This window comes from Electrona antarctica (genome assembly GCF_951216825.1).
Source record: "Electrona antarctica genome assembly, chromosome: 6".
Taxonomy (NCBI): Eukaryota; Metazoa; Chordata; class Actinopteri; order Myctophiformes; family Myctophidae; genus Electrona; species Electrona antarctica.
The window spans coordinates 11,019,096-11,036,377 of NC_136811.1; the positions used below are offsets into that span (position 1 = coordinate 11,019,096).

Below are 17,282 nucleotides of genomic sequence, written 5' to 3' on the forward strand. Positions count from 1 at the left end.
GTACATTGACTATGTTCTCAAAATGTTTGCCTATATATGACATGCCCAGAATCGGATCGGATTCATGTGGTTAATAATGACAGATAGAATGATAGAAATTGGATACGCACCCCTCTCTGGCACTCCCAGTGATGGCTCATCTTGTTTCCACACCTGGTGGGTACTTTGTCTTCTTGAGTGTCCTACCTGAGTGTAAATGATTTATAGATGCTGCTTCCTAAAGATACAAGAGCGACGCACCACAGGAAGCCCATCCTATGAAATGAACTTGGATGTGCCAAAGGTCCCAGGCAGCCAGGCCACGATTACATTTCCCAGCTTGAGCTGAACAGACATAACGTTGTTTGTATCTGCTATGGAAGTCCCAGAATGCGACCGAAAACCAAACAAGCAAGCAGTAGTGGTTAGGGCTGGGCAATATCGATACTATATCCATAATTATGATGATAGGTGACTGTATTGTCTGGGGTTTCAAATCAATTATTGTAATGTCATGATATGATATGGCATAAGTGTCTTTTCCTTGTTTCCCTATTTATACTTCCTCAAATGTGTGGTGGGGAATAGAGGGTATGCGTGTGACATCATCATCAAACCAGGAAGTTATGCAGGAACGCCTACTGAGTGGCAAAAAACTACTTTCTGGCCGTTACAGCCCATACATCCACACAGAAAAGTCTTATCTGATTGCATTAAACGACATTAAACAATGTTAAACTCACTTTGCCTGTTGCTTTGCCACTCGATTTGCCACTCGATGTGCCATTCACTTTAAGCATGCGCATACTCTCTATACATTTATATCGTCACGCGTGGTAAAAACAAATGATTGCGTCCATATTGGCTTGCCCTAATCATGGAGTAACACGAGAAAATCGGATCCCATGGTTGAACTTGTGCACGTAACGCTAGGTGAAAATGCTCTCCGGTGGGGTATACACTGACACCACGCTAGACAGGAACGCCCAAAAACGTCACATCCGGGGTAAGAATTTATGGTCATGGGCTTCGCATGGTAACCGTTTGGCATGGCCCTCTACCAGATTACCGCGTTTCGCGAAAACCGACTGCACGGTTCAGCCAGAACAGCTATTTTTGGCTTCGTGACTTCTTGGTCCCTTAAAAACACAAACAAATATAGCTGCAAGCAGGGATAAGGCGGGACCAAGATAGAAGAAGAACAATGCGCAATAAGAACTCCTCAGCATGAGGAGACACATATGGGTATCAAAGTGTCATTGCCAACGGTCAAACGGTTCATGAGCTATGCACGTTCAAAGTTAGCATTTTCAATTGAGCGCTATAGCGCCACCATTTGGCCAATCGTCTTGGGCTTCGCATATTCACCGTTTGGCATGGCCCTCTACCAGATTACCGCGTTTCGCGAAAACCGACTGCACCATTCAGTCAGAACAGCTATTTTTGGCGGAAGAAGGAGAAGAAGAAGAAGAAGGAGAAGAAAAATAAACACAAAAACAATAAGTGACCAAAGTCACTACGTGACTTCTTGGTCCCTAATAAGTGACCAAAGTCACTTTGTGACTTCTTGGTCCCTTAATAAAGATGTCACCAGAGGCATGCAGCTCTCCAGACCTGTGGAAGGGCATTCCGTATAAAGATGTCACCAGAGGCATGCAGCTCTCCAGACCTGTGGAAGGGCATTCCGTATACCTTTTGGTTTTTGACCCTTGATCCTTCCATCCCGCGGGGGGGAACTTCAGTTCTCAGCCCAGCTTGAAGTTCCACATTTTTGTGTCAAACTATCCGTGAGCAGGACCCTTAAAGGGGAATACCACTCATTTTCAACATTGAACTATGTCATTATAATATGTTGTGTCAAAAACCAAAAAGGTATGGAATGCCCCTCCACAGGTCTTGAAAGCTGCTTCCCTGCGTACGTCTTTAAGAACCGGCTCGTATACGACCTGGAATAAACTCCCACGTTACCTTAGACAGGCAGCCCCTGTAGTCCTCAAAACCCACCTGTTTAGGCAGGCTTATGGATGACCTCAGTTTTGTGCTGAAAGCTGTACTATATATGTTTTGCTAGTGCTTTTAACTGTGTTTTTTTTATTAACTGTTTGTATATTGTTGTATGGCTACCTTGAGTGCCCTGAAGGGCGCCTTATAAATAAAATGTATTATTATTAGTAAACTTAGGGTGTCTGCCTCCTGGACCAAACCTCAGAGATGGTTCCACAGGAGAGCAGGCGGATAGTTGAAAGTTCTCTCTTGGAGTCAGTCACACACACACACACACACACACACACACACACACACACACACACACACACACACACACACACACACACACAGCGATAAGGCGGGACCAAGAAAGAAGACAATACGCAATAAGAACAATATGCACAAATACGACTGACGAGCTGAGTTGACAGTACCCGGATTTGAACACACAACCTTGTGGTCCGAAGGCAAGAGCTCTACTGACTGAGCTACACAGAGACATTGAACATTTCATGCAAATTGCTAAAAAAAACACCCATAAAATCAGGTATAAGCGTTTTTTAAACTGCTCAAAGTGGCAGAAGATCTGAGGGCGGAGCTTACTGATCAAAGTGACACATATGTTCCCCATGAGTCAAGGAACAAGTGGAAACAAGTTCCATGACTTCTGGACAAACAAGGCATGAGTTATGCCTGTTCAAAGGTTTAATTTTCAAAAAATAGCCATAGCGCCCCCCTTTGACCTATTGGAGTATGACTGCTTTCAGTGCTATTTGGCATGACCCTCTACCATACTGTACAGTTGAAAAGGATATGACGCTGCATGTATGTATTAGGGACAAAAGAAGAATTTTCACAAACCAGCAATTTTCATTGGCTCATAAAAACTTAAAAGAAATGTACTACGATTTCTTGTCCGTATAGGTCCAAAGTTCACGTGTAGACGTTTTCGTGGATTTTGATCAAAGATCCTGGGAGGAGATACATTTGAACTGTTGTTTGCATTTTCAATTGAGTGCTATAGCGCCACCATTTGGCCAATCATGATGGGCTTCGCATAGTCACCGTTTGGCATGGTCCTCTATCATGTTGACAAGTTTCGCGAAAACCGACTGCACGGTTCAGTCAGAACAGCTATTTTTGGCGGAAGGAGAAGAAGAAAAATAAACACAAAAACAATAAGTGACCAAAGTCACTGCGTGACTTATTGGTCCCTTAATAAAAAAAAATATATATATATATCAACTTATCTGCCCTAACAGCTGCTAACAGATTGTAAAACTAGATTAATGTACATGTATGACACAAATTGTGTGTATCAGCTGAGTCATGTGGACCAGCCCACTGTGAATTTGTCAAGCGGTTTATAAATGTGTCAGCATGGATCAAGATAAAATAGCCAAGATGTGCAGAGCTTAATCAGGGCTGACCTTAGGACTCTAGATAGATACTTCCCTCCACACACACACACACACACACACACACACACACACACACACACACACACACACACACACACACACACACACACAACACAGATAAGTTTGATGTTGATATCGTTGATGGTCTGAAGTGATTGCACCGTGATGGTGTAATTGGGGAACCTTACATAAGTGATCACTTCCTCCCGATAACTACAATCTGTGCACAATGTCTGGCCCAGTGGTTAATGCAGCTTGACAGCAAGTCGCAGGTTTTGTCTGCTTGTGCCTGGATCTGACGGCAGTCAACACGTTTTTGCACAGATTTTGAAAATGTAACATCACTAAACTTGTTTTTTAATACTTTGCCTCATATGGAGGACTGTGCAGATTGTGTTGGTGCTGCTAAATTCGTTATTTTGTTGATTTGTGAAAATGTGTTACGCTTTGTCTGCTCTTGATTGTTTTACTTAAAGGCAGGTTCCTTTAACTTGGCAGGTTCCTTTAACTGTGTGTGGGAGTCTTCTGCTTTTGTTGATTTTTGTTTCTGCTTTTGTTGATTTTTGTTTCTGCTTTTGTTGATTTTTGCTCTCGTCCTGAGCCTGATGACCTTGGCTACATGTCACTCCTCAGTCTCTCCCTGTTTTCCTTTCTCTCTCTCTCTACTGTGTACTGTGTGTATCAATAAAGGCAGAAAAGGCCCCAAAATATATAGTTTAAAAAAATATTAAAATCTCAAGGGCATTGAGATTGGGCGAGATAAGTTATAGGTTTTAGGTTTCTTGTGTTGTTATTTGCAGAATAACACTGTGCACAGGAGTCCTACACACATTCTTTGTAGTGGTGCCAGTCCATGGCAGAAGGATCCAAATGATAGTCTTCAAGAGACAAAAGTGGCCGCACACTGCAGCGCTGTGCCAACGTTTTATTCTGGACGAAGCGGAGTAATGGATATTTGCAGAACAATTGCCCTGATGCTTTTAGGTTACGGTAAATCTGCTGGGCTGTCCCGTGTCCTCGGCAAAGAGAAAACAAGCGTGTCTTCTTTATCTCAATCCAGTTATCTGACCTTAAGTATATCTATAAAGAGATAGAGAAAGGACTCTGTCTTGGGCTGTTTGCCTGTCCGCCCTTTATCCGTATCTGCGGGCGATGGCGTGCACTTTCACAGTTTGTTCTGTTGTCCCTCAGTTACAGTGGTGTTGAGTACTGTACTTAACCCATTTGGACCTGAGATCAGATTCTAAAAATGTCGATTTTTCAAAAATAGCAGACCTACATGCTCGTAGCGCGCCACTCGGTGGCGCGCTATGAGCTTGTAGATCTGCTATTTTTCAATAGCTAAAGCATAACATAATGCTAACACCAAAAGGGGTTCCCGCCCAAAATGGGTTAAGTACAATTTTGAGGTAGTTGTACTTTACATGAGTATATTCCAATTTCCAATACTTTGAATTCTCCTCCACTACATCTCCAGAGGCAAATGTTGTACTTTTTCCTCCACTGCATTTATTTGAAAACCTTTAGCTACTAGTTACTGTGTATTTTTTTCATTATTATTACAAAACATGCACTAACCATATCGGCGCTATATCCATTTCGGCCATTTGAAAATAGCAGATCTACATGCTCACAATGTGGCGCGATGCGACACATTGTGAGCTTGTAGATCTGCTATTTTCAAAAGATTTGAACTTGTGAAATGGGACATTCTGCATAATGACTACTTTCTACTTTTGCCACTTTAAGTACATTTTGTTACCAATACTTTTGTACTGTTACTGAAGTACATTTTGAACAGCACCAGACTTTTACTTGTAACGAAGTATACTTCTACATTTCAGCATTGATACTTTTACTTAAAGGTATATTCAGTGATTTGACTTAATTCAAATATCACTTATTTTTTATTTTTTTCTGGATAATCCTCCCTACTATAGAGTGTGCTGACCATATAAGGAAATCCTCCCTGTCCCCAGTGAGCCCCTGGGGTCAAAAAACCCTAGTTTCAGTTTTGGTGGCGGGTGGCAAAACCTTCATCCAATCAGGATGAGAGGGGCCTTCCTCCAATCATGATCGAGTGGGGGCGGGCCTTGGTGCACATGCTGTTGGCCTGTTGCACTTCCCCCCACTGTAGAGCGTGCATGTGCACATTTTGTTACCGGGCGGACTGGGTGGTTTTCCAAATCACCCAAATCACTGAATGCTCCTTTAAGTAAAACAATTGAGTACCTTTATTTTTTTCTTCCCCCACCCACTGGTTGTTTCCTCAGTTATGACATGTGCCTTCGCGAGCCACTCCTCCTCAACTGCTGCTTCCTGCTGTGTCGTGGCGGGGTCCGCCCCATGGACCTGGTCTCTGTGACCACCAGCCCAGACCCTTCGCATCACGGCCGCGGCGGCCCCACCTCCAGACGACTGTTCTCCTTCCTGTCCGTGGCCTGGGGCTTCGTGTCCGACGTGGACATCGAGAGTGAGAGGTGTGTGTGTGTGTGTGTGTGTGTGTGCATGTATGTGTGGGAGGGAGGGAGGGGGGAGAGAGAAAGAGACGGGCCCTATGAGAGAGTAAGGTGTGTGTGTGTTTGTGTTGAGAGAGTAGGTGGTAGTATTGGCGGTAACAGGTACGCTCGCCCCTTTTCCATCTCGCCCCACTACTATACCTAGCTGTAAATAACAAACATAATTCATGTTTGTGATTATTTAAAAGGTATTATCATATTAATGTATCATTGTTCACTCTGTATATCCACGGGCATAATAGCATGATGATGCCATTACAAAACATGGGCTACATGGAAGAAATTGGCTTAGTTCTTGTTCATTTCTTTGGTGGCCAATGAGTTAAATCTAGTCATAAAAAAAGGTTAATTTGATGCACCGTGGTGTCTACTTATATTATTCCACATATTTTAAGGATGGATTTAACGATTTCCAAACTGGATGTTTCTGGATGTATGTAAAAATGTTTCGTAAAATTTAGCTTGATGAATGTCCCCCCCCCCCCCCCCCCCCCCCCCAACTTTCCCCTTGCAGATATCGGGGCTTGGGCTCTGCCCGTTTCACCCTGGGCACTCTGGTACGTATCGCCTCCCTGCGCTCCTACAAGGGCCGTCTCTCCTACCTGCCCCCTGCCATGGTCAGCTCGTCACCCCCCCCCAGAAGGCCCCTGTCCCGCAGCATCACCGAGGGCCTGGACGCCTACTGCCGAACGCCCATCCACCGGACCTGCTCCGACATGGGCCTCAGCGAGCAGCTGAGCCTCCGCCGTGGCGAGGGAGAGCGAGAGCGCGAGCTGGAGAGGCAGAGGGAGAGAGAGCGGAGACGGGCGCGAGCCCGCGGCGGGAAAGTCGTCGGCGTGGTGCGGGCCAGCAGCCTGGCAGAAGACAGGGAGCGCGAGGGGGAGGCAGAGATGACGACGACGACGGGCATGGAGGACGAGGGGCCGGGCGCTGGCTCGGAGGCCAACGAAAGGGACGGGAGGACGCCGGACGGGAGCCTGGAGGAGAGGGAAGACGAGGGTCGAGCGGAGCAGGACTCGAGTGAGATGGAGGAGGAGGAGGATGGGGGGAGGGATGGGGTTAGCGGCGGCTCCGTGGAAGGAGAGGGCACTGTGCCGGCAACGGAGCTGGGAAAGCACTACACGCCCGACGCGGGCCGAGGGGGGGGCGGGGACCAGGAGGACGAGTGTTACCCCGACAACCTGCAGGAGGCCAGGCAGGCGCTGAGGAAGAACTCGGCGCCTTCCAGCCAGATCGCCAACGCTCTGTTCAGCCAGCCGCTCAGCCAGGCCGACACCGAGTCTGGGCCGTACGGCGAGGAAGACACGGGTCTGAACGGCACGTACTACCAGAAGGACCCTTACCCGATGGACCGGGAACGCTCCCTCACCATCTCCTCTCCCTTCCGCCACTCTCCCTTCTCCTACAAGCCCAAGAAGCTGGACCAGAACCAGAACGCCGTGCGGCCCAGGCCCCTCTCCCTCCTCCAGCACCCCCACTCCAACACCCTGCCCCCCAAGCTGCCCTCCCTGCAGTCCCTGTCGCCCACCCCTCCATCGTCGCCCTCCTGCGCCTCGCCCCACTCCTCGTACCTCGCCCCGCGCCCCAACACGCCCAGTTCCGCCTCCCCGTCGCCCTCCTTCCGCGTGCCGGCCTCCTCGTTCAACTTTGACCTCGCCGAGCCGTCCGGACTCGGCCGCTCGTTCGCCTGCGGCCTGCCGGCCAACTCCCCCCCGGACGACCTGCTGCCCGCCCTCGACCAGCCACTCCCCACCCGAGACTGGGTGAGCATCGAGGGGGACTTTGTCCTGGTGCTGGCCCTCTACCAGACCCACCTGGGGGCGGACCTCCACGCGGCGCCCCAGGCCCGCTTCGACGACGGCCTCATCCACCTCACGTTTGTGCGCGCGGGCATCTCCAGGGCCACGCTGCTGCGGCTGTTCTTCGCCATGGAGAGAGGAACGCACCACACGCTGAGCTCGCCCTACGTCAGCCACGTGTCCTGCAGGGCCTTCAGGCTGCAGCCGCTGTCCACGCGGGGAACGCTCACCGTGGACGGAGAGCTGGTGCCCTACGGACCTCTCCAAGCACAGGTCAGAGACTCTTCTTCCCAGGTGGTTCTCCTGGTGTTCACTGAACGTTTTGGTGCCATGATGTGTGGTACTTTGTGTTCTTAGTGGCTAGAATTCCGTTTTATTGGTCATTAGGATATGAGTTTGCAAACAACCGCACATACATTAAGTACATTAATAATCTTTAGTAGTCTTTTAAGCTTTTAATGCAACAGGAGCAGTGTTAAATGGTGCATTTATAATAGCACTTTTATCCAAGGCGCTTAACATATATTGTGCATTACATTCACCCATTCATACACCAATGACAGAGGAAACTATCCAGGGCACCAAGCTGCACATCGGGAGCAATTAGGGGTTCAGTGTCTTGCTCAGGGACACTTCGACACTAACTCTGGGGGAGCCCGGGTTCGAACTGCCAACCTTGCGGTTCCCATCCGGCCACTCTACCCCTGAGCCACCCCGCCCAGTGTTAATTTTGTTGACTAAGACTAAGGTAACTAGACTAAGACTAAACAATTTTACATGACTAAATAAGACTAAAACTAAATGGCGTGTAATATTCAAATGACTAAACGCCCAAACCACACCAGTTGGTTTGGGTGTTGCAACTGGTGTGGTTTGGGCTCAAGACTAAATCACAATAATTTGCTGTCAAAATTAACACTGCAGAACAGCAGTCACTAAAACACGTTTCGACCTATTGGCCTTCGTCAGCGACTGCTGTTGGATTAAAAGCTTAAAGGACTACTTGTGCGTGCTGTGTTGTTTTCTATCTCAGTATTGCTTGGAATCTGCACCCGACTAAGGTCAAAGACTACAGTTCATTCATGGTGCTGTGTGTAGTTGAGTCTACAGTTCTGGTCGGGTGTACTTGAGACTACAGAACTGGTGCTGTGTAGTTGAGCCTTGAACTGAGCGATATGATTTTGAACCCTGTTAGGGTAATTTATTCTTAAAGTACATGTGCCCATGATTGGCACACTGTCAAATTTCACCCGGGGGCTTATCTCTTACTTTTACATTGTCTCCCTCTCAGCTTTCCTACCATCTCTCTCCTACACTGTCTCCTTCTCAGCTTTCCTACCATCTCTCTCCTACACTGTCTCCTTCTCAGCTTTCCTACCATCTCTCTCCTACACTGTCTCCTTCTCAGCTTTCCTGCTGTCTCCCTCTCAGCTTTCCTACTGTCCGTCTCTCCTACACTGTCTCCCTCTCAACTTTTTCTACTGTCCGTCTCTCCTACACTGTCTCCCTGAAGCTTTCCTACTGTCCGTCTCTCCTACACTGTCTCCCTGAAGCTGTCCTACTGTCCGTCTCTCCTACACTGTCTCCCTGAAGCTTTCCTACTGTCCGTCTCTCCTACACTGTCTCCCTCTCAGCTTTCCTACTGTCCGTCTCTCCTACACTGTCTCCCTCTCAGCTTTCCTACTGTCCGTCTCTCCTACACTGTCTCCCTGAAGCTTTCCTACTGTCCGTCTCTCCTACACTGTCTCCCTGAAGCTTTCCTACCATCTCTCTCCTACACTGTCTCCTTCTCAGCTTTCCTACTGTCCGTCTCTCCTCAACTCCCACTCTGCATTCTTATTTCTTACTGTTGGTCACAAGTAAGAAAAAATATGAAGGAGAATGAGGCTGCGAATATCGATTATTTTCATAGCGATTATTCTATCGAGATTATATTCAATGCTGTGCAAAGCGCTTTCTATCCCCTGTTTGCTCTACAAAGAAATAGTTTATTATTAATGTTGGATCACTTTTTCAATTAATTGAGAACACCTGAATTGCTTTATATAAATGAATCGATGCAAAAAAAAAAAATTTTGCTATAAGAAAAATATATATTTTATCGAATATTTCATTTTTTAATCAATTACATGGATGGTTAGATTCACTGTTGCAGTAAAGGAACATAGACTAGACTCTTCTTCCTACATAACTACATGCTGTATATTTCAGGTTCTCCCCTATTCTAACCTCTTGTCTTTCCCATCTCCACTTCAAGTCGTGTAAAGTCGCTGTCTGTCAGGCAGAAACCCCTTTATCTCCATGTTAACCCATTTTGACCTGAGATCAGATTCTAAAAATGTCTTCTACATCCTGACAGTTTTCTGAAAAAGCTATGTTTCTATGTCAGTCGTTCTTCGATTTTTCAAAAATAGCAGACCTACAAGCTCGTAGCGCGCCACTCGGTGGCGCGCTATGAGCTTGTAGATCTGCTATTTTTCAATAGCTAAAGCATAACATAATGCTAACACCAAAAGGCGTTCCCGCCCAAAATGGGTTAAAGCTTTTTGTCCGTCCCCCCCCCCCCCCGGTAAATATACACACTACTTGATCACACTACAGCGTCGCACACAAAAGCATCGCCTAAGTAGCAGATTGATTGATTGATTGATTGAAATATTTATTAACAGTTTGCAGAATTACAGTACATTTCAAGCACAAACTCAATACAAAGGCTGTTAGCTGTGAGTGGACGACCCAGTTAAGCATTACACGTGTTTACTATAGGGTCCACCATGTTCAATTCATCAAAACATTTAGAGACGTACAAATAGACACTTCTATATAGACAAAGGACAGAACAGGAATTCATCATAATGGAGGTAAATTGTAGATCTCTGAATTCTGTGAAATGTAACAGCTTTGGACATATGAGCTTTGCCGCAGTTTGTGTCTGAAATATTACGTAATCCAGTGAGACTGGAGAAATGGAGCCGCTTTTAATTCAGCATCACTTAAGGGCTCCCCGAGGGACGATAAAAAGCCGTCTCTTACATTCATAACACTCAGCCTGAGAGCTTTCTGGCACATGGCACAAGTGTTAAACATGGGCAATTCAATAACTTAGACTCTTTATACTGGACTCGAACAACATATTTTGAGATGGGGTTCGGCTGGCCAAATGCATAATATCATTCTGGGGCTCCTTGACATGAAATGGTTTGAGAACCACTGACGACAGAAAACATTTAGGATTTAGAAGACATTTGTAGAATCGTCCTCTGGTCTAAATGGCTTAACCCATTTTGGGGCGGGAACCCCTTTTGGTGTTAGCATTATGTTATGCTTTAGCTATTGAAAAATAGCAGATCTACAAGCTCATAGCGCGCCACCGAGTGGCGCGCTACGAGCTTGTAGGTCTGCTATTTTTGAAAAATCGATGAACCACTGACATAGAAACATAGCTTTTTCAGGAAACTGTCAGGATGTAGAAGACATTTGTAGAATCGTCCTCGGGTCTAAATGGCTTTAAGGTTAATCACTTGAAATGGGAGCATATCGGTGCTTGTTGCTGTATTAACGTCTGCTTGTCTCATCACCCCCCCCCCCCCCCTCCCCCCACCACTCCACAGGTTCATCCCTCCATGGCCCGTCTGATCGTTGGCGACCCCGGGGAGAAGATTACCAGATTCTGACCGGGGGCATTTGCTGAGCCGACCTGCTGATAAGAGATGATGCAGCGCCCTCCTGAATGACGTAATATCTGTTAGCATCTCTGCCGAGAGGAGGTGGTGGGGGGGGGGGGGGGGGGGGGGGGGGGCACTAAAGCAGCCTGGATTGCAGGGCGGTTTTAATGAAAAGGGATCACCCGTCCGCCTGAGACACGAACGCAGGGATTAATAGCGAATGTGAAAATGGATGGGAGAAAATAGGAAACAAACGCGCCTCGTTGCACAGCTGTCGCATCACAGTGAGCTTTCACACATGCCCCCCCCCCCCCCCACTCCCCTCCCCTCCCCACCTCATGACACACTGCGGAGGATGAGAACAGCCAGCCCAGTCCCAGGATACCAAGAGGGAAGAAGAACAAGTTGAATGTTAATGGGATTGTTTTTTTTTTTGTTTGTTTGTTTGTTTCGATTGCAGCACTGCATGTGTTGGATGTATACATTCTAGTATGCACGCATGCAGAGGAAGCACTACCTTGACGTCTTTTTTTTTAATGCCTTACGGTGAGTCCGAGATGACCGAACCGAGTCTCGAGAAAGCCACTCTCCGGAGAAGAATTACGATGTTGTTCGATCTTGGTGATAGAAAAAAGTCGAAATCCTCCGTCCCCCTCGAATAAAATGCCTTATCCAACACTGTCTGACTGGGACTATACAATCCTTTTTTTTTGTTGTTCTTGGGTACACAGTACATACACAGAAGATGTTTAAAATTGCCTTTGCTCAACACATCTCCACGTTGCATGTCAGCGTGCATCCGTCCGTCCCCAGAAGAGCAAAGACGTTGTTATTATTATGAACTGTTAGAACTAGGGTAGAGTCACCGTACCTTTATATCACTGCAACACTATTCTGTACCGGCCAACACTATCTATGTCTCCGTCAGTCCACAAAGACGGGGCTTAGAAAAACACCTGAATCCTAGCGAAACATTCTATGAACATTCTAGGACAATGGCTGATCTACGATCTCTGGTGAGCTTGCAGATCAGCTGTTTTCTGTGAAGATATTTAGTGTAGAGGGACAGAAGGAGGGGGACCTCCTACAGACCCCAGGGGGGACTCCGCTCAACTACGTTTTATAGGGTTTTAAGTGGTTAAGGGAAGCACCCGAGATGATTCTTATTTTTGTTTTTCTTGTGTTTTTTTCTCATGAAAATGCCAGTCACGTTAGAGCAACACTGAAGGATCAATCTTTTCAGGGTGAATACAGTCATAGGATCAATGGGAACTGTTGAACAGCGACCATTACCCATTTTGTCTTTGTTGTTTTGTATAATCTGCCTGTTTCTTTTTTCTTAGAAGATGGATGCAGCATGATGTTGATGATGTTGATGTTGATCTCGGACGTGTAACTGAAACATTATCGAACGTTTGAAAAACATTGCCTGAGGAAAAGCCGAAGCTTCTCGTGTTCGTTCGTCGTGGCTTTTGGAGGCTGGCTCACTTTTTGAGTGATCTTCTAGAACCTTCACAACCATTGACCCCTCACTGCTAGTTCTCCTCCTTTTATTTGGACTCCAGACATGGTCACTTTCTCTCTCTCTCGTAAACCTGCCTTGGGGAGTGTATTAATATCAGGAGACTTTTTTTCTTTCTTTTCTTTTTTTTTTTTACCTCTGTTGTACGTGTATGACAACAGTTGTAGTGGATATTTTAGTTTTCTTTTGGAACAAAGCAGGACGTGGAAACACTAGCATGGGTTCTAGACGTGTAGATGGACCGCAAGATCCTGGGTGTTAATTTCAAACCACATTGACCTGGAGTCCCTATTTTGGGCATGTCGTCATGTTGATTTTTAAGGGCAAAATAAATAAACTAAAGAAGGGAATAATTAACTAAGGGATGAAACAATTTACATGATATTTCCCCCCCTAGCAATAATGAAACATTATTCTTTCGTGGTCCCAAACGGCACGGAGCATCAAAAGACATAAATACAATGTTCTTTTAATTATGGAACATAACAATGTCTCAGAGGCATAACTTTCTGTAAGAATCAAACGTTTTTGCAATTATTTTTAAATGGTCTCAATGAGATTATAGATCAGCTAGTTTTGCTATTTGTTGTATCATGAATAATGTATGGCTTACATTGGTTAAGCCCTATTTTATAGTTTTTGAAAATGTTTGAAATGTGTTTTTAAATCTTTGATCATTTTTGAAAGTCTTTGCCTATAATGACAAGACGGGGACGCCAGGTTGAAAGTGGTTAACTCTATGGGTCTGTTTTTTTACACGCTCGGGCCACCATTTTGCGCAGCTTGTGACTAATGTTATTAGAAGCATGAAAACGTTGAAAAATAGTGGAGAAATACCAGATCTGCAAGCTCGCAACGCGTCGCTATGGTAGGCTAGGTCGGCTATTTCCACTATCTCAAAGGGTTTTTCAAAATCTTCTAAATAAGATTGATGATAAGATTACTCGTAAGGCATAAGACGCTGCGCATAATGGGGCCTTTGGAGTTCAATTGACACTTCAGACTTTAGCCTACTGTGAAACATTTAAGTAGAACAATACCAGAACAAGTTAACTGCATATAGGGTAATGATTTGTCTGTTGTATGAAATGAATCACATGATATGAGATGACCTACAGTAGCAGTAGAGGGAGTGGGAGGGGTGGCGGGGGGGACACTGAATTAGACTGCACATAGGTTTTAACGGGTAGGATTCACTGATTTATTCTGAATCTGTTGGCAGCTCTGAAATCCCACCATACAGTTGGGTGCCACCGATATTGTCCCTTATCATTTGACCCATTTATGCCTGACCTCAAAATTTAAAAAAAATCCTTCTAAATCCTCCAGTTTTCTGAAATAAATATTTTCACGATTTTTCAAAAATAGCAGACCTACAAGCGCCACTATGAGCTTGTAGATCTGCTATTTTTCAATAGCTAAATTATAACAATGTTTAAAACACCAAAAGGGGTTCCCGCCCCAAAATGGGTTAACTGTCCTTTTGAATCACGCAAACCTCAGCAAAAAGAAAAGGACAATATCGATGGCCTCCAACTGTAACTCAAAGTAAAATGTAATTTTCTCCCCAGTACATGCATATTGAAATGTGAAAGAATAGCCATCTCAAAAAAACTCCTGTTCAGATGTCACATAACCGTTAGGCTATAGAGCGCCGAAGTCCTGGTGTCACTCGCTCATCCCCTGGTTCATTTCTCTATGGAGAATAACATGGGCTCATCTTCTAATCGTCTCATATAAGAATTGTGGTCCAAAAATAAACAAACCGTCTCGGCGATATTGCCGGGGAGGCGTGTCTGTATCGTTTACGACAGTCAGTCACTCATGTTTGATACAGTCCGTTTCTAGCGAAAATGTAACTAATTCAGTAGCAATAGCGTTTTCTCTTAGTCAGTTGATTCTTCATATCCATATGAATGTAACGGCCGGGATGATTTGTTTATTTTTCAAAAACAGTTCTTATATGAGGCGATCTAAAATCCCCCTAATGGGGAATACAATGCAAATAAAGTGTACATGAACCTGTGGACTTAGCGCCCTCTACCGATATTGACGTCAGACTTTGGTGCCCTATGACTGTGTATCAACTATTTTAAGTGGCAAGAACAAAAATCTAAACGGTGAAATCAACCAGAGTAGTAAATCATGCCGGTATTCTTGGTTCAACAGGCAGCGTTAGGCAGCGTTAAGCCTAATTTTTACTCCATAGTACATCGGTGTTGCTTGCTTAAAATAGCAATCAGGTTGAGAAGCGACACATTGGTGGTCAGTAAGTTATTTTCGACACGCAACATTGTTGTCCAGTGGCGCATACATCAATCTTCAGATCTCTGCTCTGAATTAGCGGCCTTCATCTGTAACCTATCCATTACGTCTTTAAAAACCTATAAAGCTCTGCTCCTGTTGAATCTAAAATTGCGTGCGTACTGTAGCTACCATGGCAGAAACTGTACACTTGCATATCGGCTGAGTCTTTGTATACATTTCTAGAATGAATAGAATTGTGCTTGTGTGCTTGGTCAGACGCAACAATGATGAACCAGATGTTTATTTGTGGGTATCATTCATTAACAAGATGCTGTGTTTTTATCCCGTGCCATCTCCCAGCACCAACAAGAGCCTGGTTTATATTTAGATGCGGGCCAGTGTTGCGTGCAACAATAGCAGATCCATAAGCTCACACTGCATAACAGGAGATGGGGAACCATGTAGACGTCACCATCTAAGCGCCAGCTTACACTTTGAACATGATCTATTTCTAGCGTGCGAAACTGGTGCGCAACCAAGTATAAATCAGGCTTATTGGTCAGGTCTTGGACAAATACCATTGTGTTCTTACGCCTTCCAGTGTGTGATATTGACTACACTACTAGTCCATCCATGGCCTTGAAAAGGCAGATTTGTATTTTATTTTGTGCTGTAGGCAGACTACTCTCCAGTAATTCCACTGTACTTAAAACACATAAAAAAAGCAGAGCAGAGAATTTCTGATCTAGACGGCTATCATTACAAAATGCGAGAATCTTTATAAACTTTCAATTCATGTATTGCAAAAAAAAAACCTGTTTACTCAATATTAAGAGATTTGTGATGATGACCTGCTGGACATTTTCTTTAGCCTTGCATTGGACCACAATGTTTTAAAGCAATTTGATACCACAATGTTGAGGAGGGAGGGGTACAACAAACACCCGCCCCCCCCTTAATCGATAGTGCCAGTAAAATGTCTTGTCTATAGTCAACTGTCTGTAAGGAAATTGTAATTATTTACTAAACTGATGAAATATATAATATACGTATATAATGTACAGTTCATAGATATATATGGTTTTGAATAAATTTAACTTGGGAAAAAGTTCTTGAGCAAAATCCTCTGCTGTGTTTTTTTGTTTTGTTTTGTTTTGTTTTACCTCACCACTGCAACACGTTTCCTCATGTTGTGTAGAACAGCCTGTGAAATGTTCGGTTTCATGCTCTGGACAGAGGAAAATGAGTCTTATCAACAACATTCTTTGGATATCTGATGCCATTGTGTTAAGATGACCTAATATATACACACGGTACACACTATCATTCGTCTGGTGTTTCACTCGGGTTGCAAATACAATAACAAGCATGGAGGACGGCCTATTAAGAATTTGTCAAGCATTCGTGGCATGACAGTCACGTGCAATATTTGCCTGTCCTACTTCCTCTCTCAATGTTCTCTCGTCTTTTAGCCACTTAGTTTTAACCTGGCTTCCTTATATAAGGAATAACGGCATGCCAAAAATAGGGACTGGAGGTGGACCGAAGCCAGATTCTTGGGTTCCGATCCTGATTTTGGAGTGTCCAAGAACACCAGTGTTTTGACCGATATTTTGCGACTTGTGCATCTTTTTTTTTAAACATTTTTGATAAATGATTGACTTCTTGAATGATGAATTCTTGAAAGTGTTTTTGAATCATTTTGAATTTTCTAACAAAAATCTCTTCTGGGGTTCCCTGGCACAAAACATTTTCAGGTGGGGGTCCGTGGCCTTGACACGAAAACGTTACTGATTTAGAGGCCTTTGTAGATTCGACCTCAGGTCTTGAAGGGTTAAAGATGGAGTGCCATGATTTTTTTCCACCCTAAAACATGATCATCAGGTCTTAATGTTTAATGAAGAAGTTTTTAAAAAAAGTGTACAGTAAATGTCGTTTTTATGTGGGCACCCCCACCAGTTCATTAAGTATGCCTGGTTTGCCTGGTGGGTGGTGATCCACCTGAACTTAAGCCGCACCCACAGCTGTAGTTGTATGATAAAGGGGGAGGGGTTAGGGGAGGGGCTGATAATGTGATGTCACTAAATTACTGTTTTTTTCATTGGCACGTTTGACTGTCAAGGGTTCCGCCTCCAGGAAGAAAC

The 17,282-nt window shown here is 44.8% G+C and overlaps 1 protein-coding gene across 1 annotated transcript in view; it reads left to right on the forward strand.

Moving 5' to 3' along the window:
- The window catches only part of sphk2 (sphingosine kinase 2), a 31,559-nt gene extending 15,709 nt beyond the window's left edge, over positions 1-15,850 (forward strand). The window contains 3 exon segments of the mRNA XM_079504493.1: positions 5,660-5,866; positions 6,420-7,977; positions 11,316-15,850. Of these exon segments, the coding sequence (XP_079360619.1) occupies positions 5,660-5,866; positions 6,420-7,977; positions 11,316-11,378 (1,828 nt within the window). The 3' untranslated portion in view covers positions 11,379-15,850.
- Positions 15,851-17,282: the final 1,432 nt, after the last annotated feature.